The sequence below is a fragment of the Alligator mississippiensis genome, chromosome 1 (assembly GCF_030867095.1).
Source record: "Alligator mississippiensis isolate rAllMis1 chromosome 1, rAllMis1, whole genome shotgun sequence".
Taxonomy (NCBI): Eukaryota; Metazoa; Chordata; order Crocodylia; family Alligatoridae; genus Alligator; species Alligator mississippiensis.
The window spans coordinates 253,136,842-253,151,593 of record NC_081824.1 but is presented as its reverse complement, the minus strand read 5'-3'; the positions used below and the strand labels follow the sequence as shown (position 1 = coordinate 253,151,593).

The 14,752-nt window shown below is 44.8% G+C and overlaps 1 protein-coding gene across 1 annotated transcript in view; it reads left to right on the top strand.

Annotated features, from left to right (window-relative positions):
• The window catches only part of LRRC58 (leucine rich repeat containing 58), a 30,499-nt gene extending 18,465 nt beyond the window's left edge, over positions 1 to 12,034 (top strand). Inside the window, exons 2-4 of the mRNA XM_059720503.1 lie at positions 4,451 to 4,579; positions 5,892 to 6,169; positions 8,181 to 12,034. Coding sequence (XP_059576486.1) covers positions 4,451 to 4,579; positions 5,892 to 6,169; positions 8,181 to 8,389 — 616 coding nt within the window. The 3' untranslated portion in view covers positions 8,390 to 12,034. The remainder of the gene's footprint in view (positions 1 to 4,450; positions 4,580 to 5,891; positions 6,170 to 8,180) is intronic.
• Positions 12,035 to 14,752: the final 2,718 nt, after the last annotated feature.

Sequence of the window (14,752 nt, the reverse complement as noted above, 5' to 3'; positions counted from 1 at the left end):
TGACATGCTGAATTACAGCACCTTGGAGCAGCCTCCCTGCTCGTGCATAGGCACCCTAGAGCAGCAAGGGGGGATGCCAAGCAGAATTCTCTTGTTTTGGAGTTAGAAAAGCCTATGATCAGTTACAGAAAATTTCAGTCGCCTTTTGGCTTAAAGCCAGAATTCTCTGACCTCAGATAGGATCTTGATTCACTCAAGATCAGTGAAATTTTCAGTAATGCTCATTGCTGATTTAATTCTTCTTCCATTACATTGATGATAAAAACTCTAACTGACCTCAGTTGAGAGAATTAGGTCAATACTGAATACTATGTATGCACAAACTCCTGAAGTCAGTGGACTATTTCTCTGTAGTAGACATGTAGGTATAGTCATTTGTAGGAGGCTGCTAGGGCAGTATAGTGATGACTGGAGAAGATAGTCTTAATGTGCAAGTTTTATTTTGGAGTTTAGTTCAGCAATTCAGAATAAATTGCAAGAGATTAGTAGGACCCAAGGAAAATAGGCATGGGTATTGATAATTAGGGACTTTGGCTCTCCTTATAATACATATTAAAAAATAGAAAACAAATAGCAGCTTTGGAATGAGATAGAAGCCCTCACAGAAGCTAAATGCTAACTACTGGGGACTAGGAAATCTTTCTAGGGCCTGATACATTCAAGAGCTGCCTGCTACCGGGTATTTTAATTTGTTACAGGTGGTGCTGGCTGCTGTTAGACAGGACACTGGACTAAATGTGCCATGGGTCTCATCTAATAAGGCAGTGGTTTTCAAACTTCCTCAGGTGATGGAACCCTTTCATGTCATTTCTTCTGCTGTGGAGCCCTTACCTCCATCCTAAAGACTGACACGGACCCAGGTGACCCAGCCCAGGAATGATGGTGCACTGCCTCCTGGCCTACACCATTACTCCAGGGCTCCACAGAACAGTTTGAAAACTGCTATAGTTAGGGACCTACCGAATTTGTGATTTCTCAGATTCTTTAAAATGTCATTGCCCACAAAATCAGGCAATGCCTGCGAAATCCTTAGGAGGGACTTATGGAAAATAAAATACCAGCTCTTCAGAAGGAGTGAGCAGCAGCCCTTCAGACTCTGTGGCAGCCTGCCTGGGCAGGGAAGTGGGGTGGGGGGCTGGCAGCAAGATGGCGCTCACTCCTTGCCACTGATTGGCTGCGAGGGCTGTCTGTGATGGGGACCTGCCCCTTTCCAGTTGGCAGCAAGGGGCAGGGTATAGCAGACAGCCCTTACAGCCAACCAGAGGTGTGGGGGGCTCCGTGCGCTCCACCCATGAAATGACTGTTGAGCTCCATGTTCTGCCCTCAAAATCAGTGGGCAGCCAGCACAAATTAGGTAGGTCCTTCGCTATAGTAAGACAAGTTCTTATCTTTCTAATAGGGACCAAAATGTTTAATAAAGTTACAGTTGCCCAGTACTATATCGTGCATTTCCAGAATGTGCCAAGGGAATAACTCGGCATCCAGTTTCTGAAACCAGGTTACAGTGTATGCCGCCCTCTGAACACATCCTGAACTCTCTCCTACTGCCTCTGGCAATAGCCCCAGGAAATGGTTAACAGAAGTGGGGCAACAGTTTGCAAACTACCTAGGGAAGCACCTGATTCTCCACCTTAAGTCTTCAAGTAAAGATGTAGGGCATTTATACATGTACCTTTTTGTCCCACAACGCCCCGGAGATCCTCCACTTTGGAGCAGACATGATTAATGCAAGCTGATGCGCACTGTGCCATGTGTAATTGTATAAGTAACAAAATGCACATCAGCATGCAGAAAATGGCAGCGGTGCACTTTAGCTCAAAAGCACAACCAAGGTATTATAGTTCAAAAGCGCACCACCGCCATTTTCTTCGTGCTGACATGCGTGTTGCCGCTTATACAAGTGCATATAAGTGCTGCAGCACTTATATATGTAAAACAGCCATAGGTGCCTTACTAAAAGATGCTCCAGCACAGGGTAGTAGGTTTATTACAGGAGTCAGAGATGAAATTCTTTGTCCTTTCTTATACAGGAGATGAGACTGTATGATCTAACAGTTCTCTCTGGCCTCCACATCCAATTCTATAACAAGGAAATGTGAGGAAGGACTTGGGAAACTGGCAGTTGTTTTGTGTTGTGTTCCAGTTCTGAATTTGATTATTTATCTGCGTGCACTATAGTGTCTGGATGCACTGAATGGTTGGGCTGTGACCCCTACCCAAAGCCCCTGCCCCCCAGCCTGTGCTCTGTGGCTGTCAGCAGCTACCCGGAACCTGGGCCAGCTGCAAACATCTGCTGCCTCTCCACCCTGGCCCCAGCCCCAGCCCCAGCTGCCTCCCAGACCTGGTCCTGGGCTCCGGGAAGGGAGCACAGCGGGGAGCACTGCCGATGCAAAGCAGCGTTGGAACCTGGTACAGCAGGGGGCGCAGAAAATTGCCTGCTCCCCACTGCCCTGCTACACTTCCCCTGTGTGCACGGGAGCACTGTGGGCAGCAGCACAGGGTTGTGCCCCTTGCTGCTGCCCCCACCTGCAGGGGAAGTGTGACAGGCCAACAGGGAGCTTGGAACAGGCAGCTTCCCCCTGTCCCCCACCCCGCAACAGCACTGGCCGCCTGTGGGAGCTCACTGCTCACCGCCGCCACACTCCCACTGCTGACAGTGCTGCTGCCGCCTGCGGGAGCTCACCATGCCCCCACCACCAGCCTCTGGTGGCATGTGGTGTTCATGCCCTACCCTCTCCCCAATCTCCTGTGTGCCATGCACAAAGGCTGTCCATGCTACTTGTGGGACATGTGCCACAGATTGGCCATCTCTGCCTTAGTGCATCTTTCAGTGCTCGTGTGCTCTTGTTCTAGTATTCTGTGGCATCTGAGGGCTGAGTGCTCATGTGGATTATTGGCGTGATGGAGCTTTGCTCCAAGGCAGAGTTTGTTACATGGATGGCCAGTGCCTTAATCCTGTAGCTCTTAGCTTTCAGAAACTTATTTGTAGCCACTCCACCTTTTGAAAGGGTATGAGGCTCCATCCACTAGGCTACCTTAAATCCTGCATTTGTAAAGATTTGGGGAACTTATTTTTAAATAATCTCTGTGTTCCCATGTGCTGCAGGATTCTATTTCCCACCCCAAGGCCTCTTGATTCCTCGGTACTGACCACTGTGTCCATTAATCGTGCTGGCTGTACATTGTGTTCTCTTAGCTGGGATGGTGAAGGGGCTCTGACAACATCAAATGGATTGCCAGAGACAGGAAGGTAAAGAGTGAAAATGCAGACTCTCTATCCCAGGTCTGAGCCTAGTGCAGTGATTCTCAACCACATTGGGGTGCCTTGAGATCCTTTCAAGGGTGTTGGGGGGTGTCACACAGTATTAGCACCTCTGACCTCTCTCATTTTCCCTCAAAGATTCTGGGGAAGAGTGGCTCTGGCCTCCCTACCTCAGTGCTGGAGCCAGCATGGGGAAGATAAGGAGTTTGGTGGGGGGAGGAGACTGTAGCTTGTTCCTGTGACCAAATGATCCAGAGACTTCCTTTTTGCTCACGCTCACTCTTGTTCAGGAAATTGGTGGAGGGTGAGTCAGCACTATATTGCCCTAATTGCTTACTAGTCTAGAATCTTCCCTCTACTTAATCAAAATTAATTTCCTGGGTAATGCTTCTAAGTTAAAGCTAGAGTCTGCATGTGAATTTTTGAGCATCTGTAGAACACTGCTCTTAACCAGAAGGCTTGGCTTATGGGTAAAACTTTTTCTCTGATTTCCCAGCCCATTTAAGCACCATAGAGCACTACCACTAGTGCAGGGCTTGAACTGGTAATACAATGGTGTAGTTCAGGTGCAGTGCCCAGAGCACATCACCTTGAGCCACATACTACCATGACATATTTTCTATACATTCCTTGCCTTTAACAAGGAGCCTTAGTCCTGCAGTATACATATATTTATTTCAGTTCTAGAAAAATAAGTTTAGTTTGTGCTGACCCATAGGCATCAAGTTCCATGTCCCTACTGAGGTCAAACTTGAGTGACTGAAAACAGGTGGAGAAGGATTAGAGATACTGTTGGAGTCCTAAACATGTCTTGGATAGAGAATCCAGGTGATTTTGTAAATGGCTGATGGGAAGATAGCTGTATATCAAGACCCCCTTGCTCAAATCACCACAAATTTGACTTGCTAATGGTCTCAGAAATTTTTGAGACAGCTGAGTTATCCTGTGGGTTTTGGAGCACTTACTGACTTTTAATCAGAAAGCAATGCTCAATGTAACCTAGAGGTGGGTAGAAGCTCTATTATGTCATTATGTTTACTGAAGACTCTACTAAGACTCTGTCTTAGAGAAAATTTCACATTTGCGGCTGTAATCCTTTTCTAGATGTTCATGAGGTGTTAAACCCAGTGACAATCAAACTGGTAATGACTTCAGTAAAATAACCCAGTGTTTTCTCTTCTTTTTCAGCTTGGAGTTTTTATACCTTGGAGGGAATTTCATTACTTCAATCCCACCTGAGTTAGCAAACCTGCCTTCACTAAGCTACCTGGTACTGTGTGACAACAAGATCCAAAGTATCCCGCCACAGCTGGCTCAGTGAGTATTTCCAACTACTTTATTTTTCTCATACACCAGCTATAATTAACACTCAAAACATTCTTCATCGAGCAAGTGTGGGTGAGAGTAATTGGGAGAACCAACTTGCTCTTTAGTTTTTAATCACAGGTTAGATTGTAGCGATAGGTTCTTAGGCTCAGGCACTGCAAAAAGACTGTAAATGTATGGTGCAAGGAGAATTGATTTGAAATACTATGAATGGGCACTAGTTCATATCTACTCAAGTCTTGATTGTAAGACATGTCACCATAGCATCTAAGCACAGGTTTAGGAAATGCAAAAGTTCCAGTAGTGCAGTAAACTGCTGCCTTTCACATCTTCATTGGGTTGCACTCAGCCTGCTTTGCTTGCACCCAGACCTTTTGGTGATACTGCATGCTCCTTTGTTCTTCTATAACACCTCTCATCTAGGGATCTCAAAATACTTTAATATTTGCTTAGCCTCACAATAAACCCCTGAAGGGTAAGGGAACATTTTAATCCAGCACATAATAAGGAAAAAACCCAATACAACAGTTTAAGACAGGAAATGAAGAAGAATTTGATATGCAATTGAAACTCTAAGCTAAAGGGATGGGAGCCTAAGGTGGAACTTAAATGGAGTAGCAAGTCTTGGCACTCCTTCTTTTGACGTGGGCCCTTTAATGACTCTGGGTGCTCATGACCTTGGTTTTGTCACACATGAAAATGGTTCCAAGTAGCATCCTATGGCACTGTCCTGGGGCCCTGGTTTTATGGTTACTAAGAAGGGTGAGCTCCCCTACAGAATCAGCAGGTGGGGTGTCACCTATACAGACATCACTGTGACCTTGCTGAGCTCTAGATCTGACCAGATCACAGCACAAGGTGGAACAATGAAAGCATGGGGTTTCCCAGAGCTGGGTGGCTGCAGTGCACTCATCTTTAATACATGAATGAAAGCAAGTGACATATCAGAGTATTGTACAGAGCCTTTTTGGATGCATGCCCCTAGTGCATGGAAACATTAGCCTTTTAAGAACATCTATTTTATGTAGCACTGCTTTTGTTCTTTATTACGGTTTTTAGGGTGGGTGCAGGATGTGTTTCAGACCAAGTTTACTTCCTTACCAGGCATTTAGTAGTTGAGCAAGGCTTTTATGTTGGGTATTCTGTATGCTAAGCCAACACCAGCAGTTTTAGCATGACTTTGTGCTTTGAGGAGGGAACTCAGAGAAAAATGGGCAAGAGGTGTGGTAAGCAGGCTGTACTTCGTAATATGAATGCAGACAAGTTTTGCTTGCTCCTCTGGATTCTTCCTCTTGCTCTTCAGGTTGCATTCCCTACGTTCCCTTAGCCTCCACAACAACCTGTTGACATACCTCCCCCGGGAGATCCTCAACCTGGTTCACCTGGAAGAGCTGAGTTTGCGTGGGAACCCTTTGGTCGTTCGGTTTGTCCGTGACCTGACCTACAATCCCCCAAGTCTCCAGGAACTGGCTGGGCGAACCATTAAAGCCCGCAACGTTCCCTATGGTCCCAGTGATCTCCCTGAGAATCTTCTCAAATATCTGAACTTGGCCAGCAACTGTCCCAATCCCAAATGTGGGGGTAAGTTGGTTGCTCTCTAGTTCCCACTCTTCTCCCTGCTTTCATTTCATTATACATCCCTTTATAACTATCTCATCCCTCATAGTCTAGCTGCATGTGCTGCTGTATCAGGAAATGCCTGCTGAGTGTTTCAGGTATTGTATATATCCACAGTTATGCCGGAATTAATACGTGGATTACACTTAGCTGTTCTCGTCTTCAGTTAAAAATGTTGTTAGTAAGGGTGCACTTGAATATGCTTATCCTTTCAGTGACTTTTTGTCACTGTTGTTTCTTAACTTACGTGTTCCTATCCAAAACAGGGGAAATCCCTCCAGGGACACTTTAAAACCCTAGCACTGGCTTGAGACCTCTTCATAGGAATGCAGAAACACTGTTTGGGCACATCTCCAGAACACCCTGTTAAAACAGTGCAACTGAACCAGTATGTTCTGACATTTCTTGAAGCATATATCCCAGAACAGTTTACCACATGTGGTGGGAAATTTTTTTTTTTTTTTAAAACCAGCAAACCAAGAGCACTATGTTACGGGGTGTCCTTAGGAAGATTCACTGCCTTGCAGATTCATTTCTCTAATTGGGAGGAAATGCAGATCACACCAGTTCAGCCAGAACTAAAGACATTGTTCTGGATTGAAAAACTATATATAACACTATAATGTATGTGCAGACATGTATGTGTGCAAGTGGTTTTGTAGGTATTGTGCAAGCTTAGGAGTTCCAAACAACATGTGTAGCATTTTTCATCCAAATATTACATCCATGTAGGACAACTTCAAAATGGGATGGCTGGAAGGAAGGAGGGGCCCAATGTGTTGAGAGGAGAGGGAAGGGAAATTTCTTCTTTTCTGAGTTGTGTGTAGCTTAGACAATAACAGTCGATAGGTTTCATTCTCTTCTGACTGTTTTTTCCTTTTCGTTTTTTTCCCCCATGAACTAGCACCACGCTCCAGTTCTGGTATACACACTTTCAGGAGAAGGGGGACGGGGGAGGCAGCCGTTAAAGTTCGAAAGAGCTAGCTCCAAACCAAATAGAATTTTTAAAAAGACCATCCATTCTGAAAATGTCCATGTCTAAGATTGGCCTCTCTGCAAGAGGAGAACATAATTGTGTGTTAGGGCATCATTCTGTTCCCATGGAAAATAGCATCTAAACTCAGCATGACGACTTCAGTCAAGCAGAACAGAAATGGGGCAGTGAGAGGGAGAGCTTTTATTTGTATACACACCTTTGTCTGCTGGTAGAAGGGGCCTGTCAAACAGGGAAGTACAGCGGGCAAATGGATTTAATGTTTAAGGGTATGTTTGGCAGCTCCCAGCATGAAATTTTCTCAATTCTTGGAAAAATCTCCTTTGCTGTGAAATGAATCATCCATTGTTTCTTTTTCCAGAGACTCTTTTGCCCTTCTAAACTTTCACCTGGAGATCCCAGTTGCTTAAGAATTTTCTCCAACCCCTAGCAGGTGGCAGCTGAGTATCTCCATTTTATAGATGAGGCTTAAATCGATCCATTTTCCCTTGAGTTGCAAAACCAGCAATGAAATTTTGGCAGAGCTGAAAATAGAACACAAGTGTCCTGATTTTTTTTTCCACTGCCCTGCTCCTAGTCATGCTAGTGACTACTTGGCAAATATATGCTCACAAACAAGCAAACTGGTAGGAATGTAGCAGGATTAGATTGTTGGGTCTCAGCATGAAATCTGTGGTGTGCAGAGACTTAGCAAACTGCCTGTTTTTCTATAAAATCTAGTCAGTACATGAATTACCAGAAGCTACATATGATCTAAGTCTAAAAAGAATTAAATCTGTGATAGTCCACAAATACACTGTTCCCTTCTCTTCTCCAAAGTCTTTCTTATTCCTCCCCCTCTACAATGTTTTTCATCACCTCTCCTGGTTAATTCCATCTTAAGTGGATGTACGTGGATAAGAAATTATGTAGTTTTTTCAGCCAAATCATTGAGGCATCATTTCTTTTCTAAAATCTGCCCTATGTTCATTCTCTTTGCAGGTGTCTACTTCGACAGCTGTGTCCGACAAATCAAGTTTGTTGACTTCTGTGGGAAGTACCGCCTCCCACTGATGCACTACCTGTGCTCTCCAGAATGCTCCTCCCCCTGCAGCTCTGCCTCTCAGAGCTCCACTTCTCAGAGCGAGTCTGATTCAGAGGATGAAGCCATTGCTGCTGCACACAGGATGCAGAAAGTTCTTCTTGGATAAAAGGGATTGAGGGAGAAAAGACTGGAAAAGAAACATGTTAGAAAAGGAATAATGGAACTGCAAAGTCTGAGGGTCTTGCCTGAGGGGCTTATAGAAACTGCCGTCAAGTCACATGGGGGCAGAACATCATCTAAGCAAATGTAGGATTGTTTGGTGCAATGCTACTTAGAAGAACTAACTTAATGATGCACCTACATGTAGGAGTGTTCCAGAGCTAGTGGTTGGTACAAAGTCCACCACAAAGGTCTGCTTTCTGAGAATTCTGCCTGAAAAGGGGAGATGGGACCTGCTCTGGTTAGGAGGGTGGTTTAAATGGGTTCTAAAGCACGACACTTCACTGAACTGCTAAGCACCTTATGAAGCAAAGGAGACTGCCCCAGGACATAACACTGCAGTAAATCAGAAATGGCATTACACCTATATTGTGAATGTGTGTGGACTCAAGGCTTTGTCAGCAGAGGTTTTTTTCTTTGTATCATGCTTTAGCACCCTGCTCTCTCCTTGATTTCCAGTTACATTTTCAGACAGCTCCCAAAGTAAGAATTCTTTTTATGGGGTGTGGATTTTCTAATCTCTGGTTACCCTTCCTTTGCTTCAGACTTGGGATCTCCGTCCTGTTGTGGATATTACAGCCTTAGAACTGAGCCTTATTTGGTATTTATCTGCCTTTTTATACTGAGCTGCTGTTTGCATCCTCTTTAAGTCCATCCTGATTCTCTAATTGCAGCTGGTGCATCTTGCCTCAAAATATAGACAAGTTGTCTCACTGAGACTTGATGTCAGTTCAGTTCCAAAGCCATGTGCCTCCAAGCAAAGGACCAAATGTGTTGTCCAGTAATGTGCTTTGAACTCTGATTCTAGTGGGGCAAGTCTGCTCTTAAACCTCTGCAACTTGTATGGGCAACTCTTGATTAATCTTTCTGTTTAATCAAGACCTGGATGGTTAAGATAGTGCCTGTTGGTGGCAGCAGTCCCTCGATACGAGGATGCCAGTCTTCCAGTAGATAGGAAAGTGGTTTTAGTTAAGTAAGAGCTACTTGTTGCATGGCTTTTTGTAAACTTTATTTTTCCTCCCAAAGGTACTGCTTCCTTAAATTGAAAGTACAGAATAGGACAATGCCAAGAGCACTGTGTTCTTCCACCTTTCTGGTATGAAAAGAAGAGCTAGTGGGAAGAAACAGAAGACAAGGTGCTTGAGCTGGCTGTGCAGGCATCAAGTTGATGGTGCAGGCTCTTGTGTATTTCTTAGTTTACATTCATTGCAATGTTTAAAAGTTTATGCAATGTGGTGGATTGTTCAGCTAGTACACTGAGTTTTCTCAAACTGTATTTAAAGGAAAAATGCAGAGAATGGTTATAATACTATAGCTAAACATTGAGAAATAACTTTATTTCTAAACGGTGTGAAACTGACAGGGATTTCTAAGTCTCCCTATGGGGTGATGCGTTTCCCACAAGGAGAGCTGCCATTTTATTGATACTTCCCAAAAAGCTGTCTTTGTGAGGTAGCTTGAAATACAACAAATCCAGCTCTGCATTTGAACATAGGAGCAAAGCAGGTTATTTGCTGGTCTATGCAAAACAAACTAGTACAGTTTTTTTTAAACCCTACTTCCAAACAACTTGTATGCTCCTCAGGCTTTCAGAAAATTAATCTAGCTGTTTGAGTGCATCTTTGGCAGCTCTTTGTTAATTGTTCTGTTTAACTGTTTGACACTTTATTAAAGCACTTTCATAATTTACTTTTTGTAATTAACTTTAGTGAGAAGAAACACACTCTAGACCAGTTGTTCTCAACTTTTTTTGTACCAGGACCCATTTGTAAACATCGATGGCCAGTCCTGACCCAGTGCCCCTCACTCCCAAACCACTGCCTCCACCCCCAGTGTGTGTGTGTGTGTGTGTGTGTGTGTGTGTGTGTGTGTGTGTGTGTGTGTGTGTGTGTGTGTGGAGTATGGGGCGCCTCAAGCAGCCCCTTAAAGGCTGGAACTCTGCTAGCCTGCAAGGGAAAAGCTGTGGTTTCCCATGTTTTTCTCCTTTAAAGGAGCATTCATTTTTAAAGTTTGTTTGTGACCCTTTAATGTATTCTTGCAACCTACTTTTAGGTTATGACCCATGGGTTGAGAAACGCTGCTTCTAGACCACAATTTTCCCTTAATGTGACCTAAAAAACAGAGCATTTGCAATGTTAATGTCTGCCTAGGTATTCAGGATCAAGTCCTTGCTTTTCAGTCTCTGGTAGCACTGAAAGTATGCTTGTTGAGACCCTAAATGTCCCTTGTAAAGAACTAGAATTTGAAAGAAATGGTCTTTTTTTTTTTTTTTTTTTTTTTATAAGTATCAGTGACTAATCCAGAATTTACCTTCTCAAGTCCACATGTGACTGTGATTCCACTCACATCCCTCTGTGACAGCCAAGCTGTAGGTGTTACATGGCTTTTGAAATCTGTTTGCACACAACCCAGTAGGGTAGCATTCAGATTAAATTTAGCCAGAATCAAATACAACTGCAGCCAGCTGTACAAGGCTTGGTTGGGAAGGAGATCCTGAAAGCTCTGAAATGGCACTAGCTGGGTGGTAGGAGGAGCCTGTTTTCTGTCCTTCACTTCCCGTGGCAAAGGAGACATGAGGTACATAGACCTTGGCCTGGCCACAGTTACAACTATTCTGTTAATTAGTGGGCTGCAGTCCCCCATTCTCTGCCTTCTACAGGCAAAATCATTGTTTCAGAACTTTTTCCCTTATTGCTGCATCTGTTCAGCATTTCCCCCTTTTGATACAAAGTTTTAAGTTGAGAAAGATGTAAAGCTGGGTTATCATTCTGCATTCCCTGCTGTGTTGAGAGTCCTGTGCACATTCTTCCCTTTCCCCTTCATCTCTGCCAAGAAGAGCTGATGGTAAGTTTCTGAATGAAGGTAGTTAATGTGAAGAGCGGGATCATGTTAAAAGAAGCAAAAATATCTACTTGACTGGAAGCAGTTTACACAGTTGCCAGTTCTTTTATGTTTCTCTTCAGTAAGAGGGAAGACTTGCAGAAGTCAATAATGAACATTTGAACAAGTTCTGAAGTGGCCAGATGCAGTTTCTCATGGTTTTCTGTCGTGTTCATTTCTGCCTTTGAAATTTTGGATTGAATTGTTTGGGAAGGAATTGGCTCCTTTTTGTTCCTTACTCCTGTTGGCAGTAATGAATGGAAGGAGTCTAATCCAATGAAAGTAATGAAACTTAATCCCCACAATGCATCTTTGTTACCAAGTTCAAAGAACTGTTTTTAATGCATCTTATTCACACCAGGCAGATGATTTTTTCCCCTGCTCTGCTTGAGTAGTTTCAACATCCTTCAAATACACTTCTTCAGGGTGCACTCTAATGCAGGAATAACTCCACCTTGGAAACCTCTCTATTGATGGCTTTGTTTGCTTGTTCAACGAGAGCGTTGATCTTGTACTGAACACTGAAGGATTAGAGGTTTTCAATCCAGCCATCTTGCTGAATTTTAGTCATGTAAAAACCAATGTTCAAAGTCGTAAAAAAGTGCCTTACGTTTTTTAAAAAGCATTTTGCTAGAAATGTTCAAATATAGAATATCTCTAACAGTATTTCATTATGAAACAAATTGTAATACTAAAAATGTTATTTCTAAAACTGTGTCTGCCTATCATTTGGTAATTTCTTAGTTGCATGCTATGAAGTGGGAGGGTTCCTTCAGTAGAACAAAAGAAAGAAATTATAGGTGGGAGTTTAAAGATAAATGAGATTAAATCCATTCCTAGCCCACATAGGCTCAGAAAGAAGTAGTCTCCCAAAGGTGGTAGTAAAGTATTAACTCATTGGTTCGGTATAAAATTAGCCTGAAGAGCATTGTAGTCAGTACCTTGTATATTGTTTCATGAAAGTTACTGCAGAATTTGTGCCAAAACAGTAGTTGTTTGGCAGGATTTGATTTGATTTGGTTTTGCTTTGTTTATTTTAATAAAGAATCCCTCATCATTAAGATAAATGTGAGAATACCCTGAGTGTAAACAGTGACCATGTTGTGTGCTCCTGAATCTGCCAGTAACCTAAAACAAAACAGTTTAAAGGTTTGCATTGCTCCTTTAATTTTTGATGTGTTGAGTTTGAAACCTAAATTCCCTTAGCATGTTCCCCAGGCTGCAGAGGATGAAGTTAGACATTGAGGAAACCTGGGCCATGTACAGACATTCAGTTTTTCCTGGGACAGTTGCTGCTCTCCCAGTACCAACTACAAGTGTACAGATATTCAGGATTTATCTTCCACAGCAGAAATGGCTGCTCCAGGAGACAAATAACCTGGGCACAACCAAGGTTAAGTCACTCTCAGGAGAGTTTCTCCTGGAAGACCAAATGTCAGTACATGTTTTCTTCTGGAAGGAGCCATAGCACAGTCCCCCACCATTCCAGGGTGCTTTGCTCCCCTCTCCTCTCCCCTAGGAGAGATAGTGTGTTACTTGCAGGACTGTACTGCTCCGACTGAGGAAGAAGCAGAACATAACCCTTCACAATTCCCACATTGTGCTGCAGGGAGACGCAGGCTCATTGAGCAGTCTGGGTCAGCAAATCAGGGCTACCCTGTGGGCTGCCATCTCTCTCCAGGCAGATAGAGGGGGTCTGGAGAGCACACTGAGATACATGCACAGGCCCCACCTGGTTGCACAGGTCAGCACTGCAAGCAGTCTGCTCCTCAGTTGCTCAGCATTCAAGTGTCAGTTCAGGTGTTTCCGAGGAAGTTTTTCTACCAGGAAAACAAACCCAGGAGAATTATCCTGATCACTTGAACACGTTATGCAGCCCTCACAGACTGGCTTAGGTGATCTTGGACCACTTCTCTTATCAGGTGGTGTTCATGCTGACCTTTGGGCTATGCTTGGAGATCCCCAAATGGAACAAGCTGTCAATGCCAAGCATGCTAGCACAGGGGAGCAGGTCTGGACATAAGATGCAGACATTGCAGGACAAGTGCTGTTGAGTTGCTTCCTATATTGGATTGGAAATGTTTTTGGGCAGAGTGCCAAAAACACCCCAACCTTGACTTGTAACCTTGGCATGGCAGGGGCAGGCAGTAGGGAAGCTGCAAGTGGCCCAATTTTTGTTGTGGCAATACACCCCCATCCCTTTGCCGCTATTCACACCGAGGTGTGCATGTACCTGCCGCAAGTAATGAGCCAGGCCAGGGGCTCTGTAGACCCTGGTGCAGTGGCTTGCAATCTGGCCACCTGCCACAGAGCTCAGGCTGCTCAAAGCAAGCGACTGAGAGGCTGCAAGCCACTGCACTAGGGTTTGCAGAGTCCCGGCCCTGCTCATTGCTGGCGGGTGCGTGTGCGCCTCTGGGCAGATAGTGGGGGAGCCATGAGGGGCCCAGTTTTTGTGGCGGCACAGCTCCGGCCCCTTCCCCACCATCTGCCTGGAGGCGCACACAAAGCAAAATGACTGTGCGCGCCATGCTCTGGCACACATGCCAGGGGGTTGCTGACCCCTGTCTTAGATCTTTGGAGCAATAGATTTCTAATGGTGTCTCTTGTCTTAATCTGTACTCAGGTGCTGAGGTATGGCTTCGCATATGGGTTTGCCTTGGGGGGAACCTCAACCTTAGGACATTAACCCCAAGATGACTTCCAGCAAGGATACCACAAGCTAATGATTTGTGCTTCCAGGAAACAACCAGTGTCTTTGCTGCTCCTGCACACAGACAAAGCTGCAATAACACCCGCATCCAGAGAGGCACATCTGTTTCTCTCTGGTTCCTGTAGATGTCAAACGGTAGGTGCAATGCAGCATTTTAAAATGGTTACCTGGTTAAGTTCTCAGGTACCAGATTTGAGAGAGGAAACTAAGAAGGAGGGTTGAGAGAACTGGGCCCAATTCGATTCGGATTCAGCCTGAAATCAGGGACAGTAATTTGATTTGGATCACTGTCCCCGATTCAATTCGGTCAAATCTGAAGATTCAATGCTGATTCGGAGAATCGGCAAATCAGCCATAGACACAGTTTTAAATGTTGTTTCTACATACCTTGAGGTAGCAGGCACAGCTTGTGAATGCTGTGATGCAGGGGCAGATGGAGTGTCCCACAGGAGCCCCCCGCCCCCATGTGCTCGGCAGCAAATCGAAGCAGACTGGAATTACTTCTGGTCCACTTCTGGGTCTGCTGGGGAGTGCACTGCCCACATACCACCCCCCCCCCCCCCAAGTGCCCCACCGGCTCAGCAATCAGCTGCAGGGGGACCCCAGGTGCCCACCCCAGACTCAGGAGGCACCAATCACTGAGCTGGGGGAGATGCGGGGGAGCCCCCCCCGTGCACTCTCCGGCAGACCTGGAAGTGGACTGGAAGCGCTTCTGGTCCA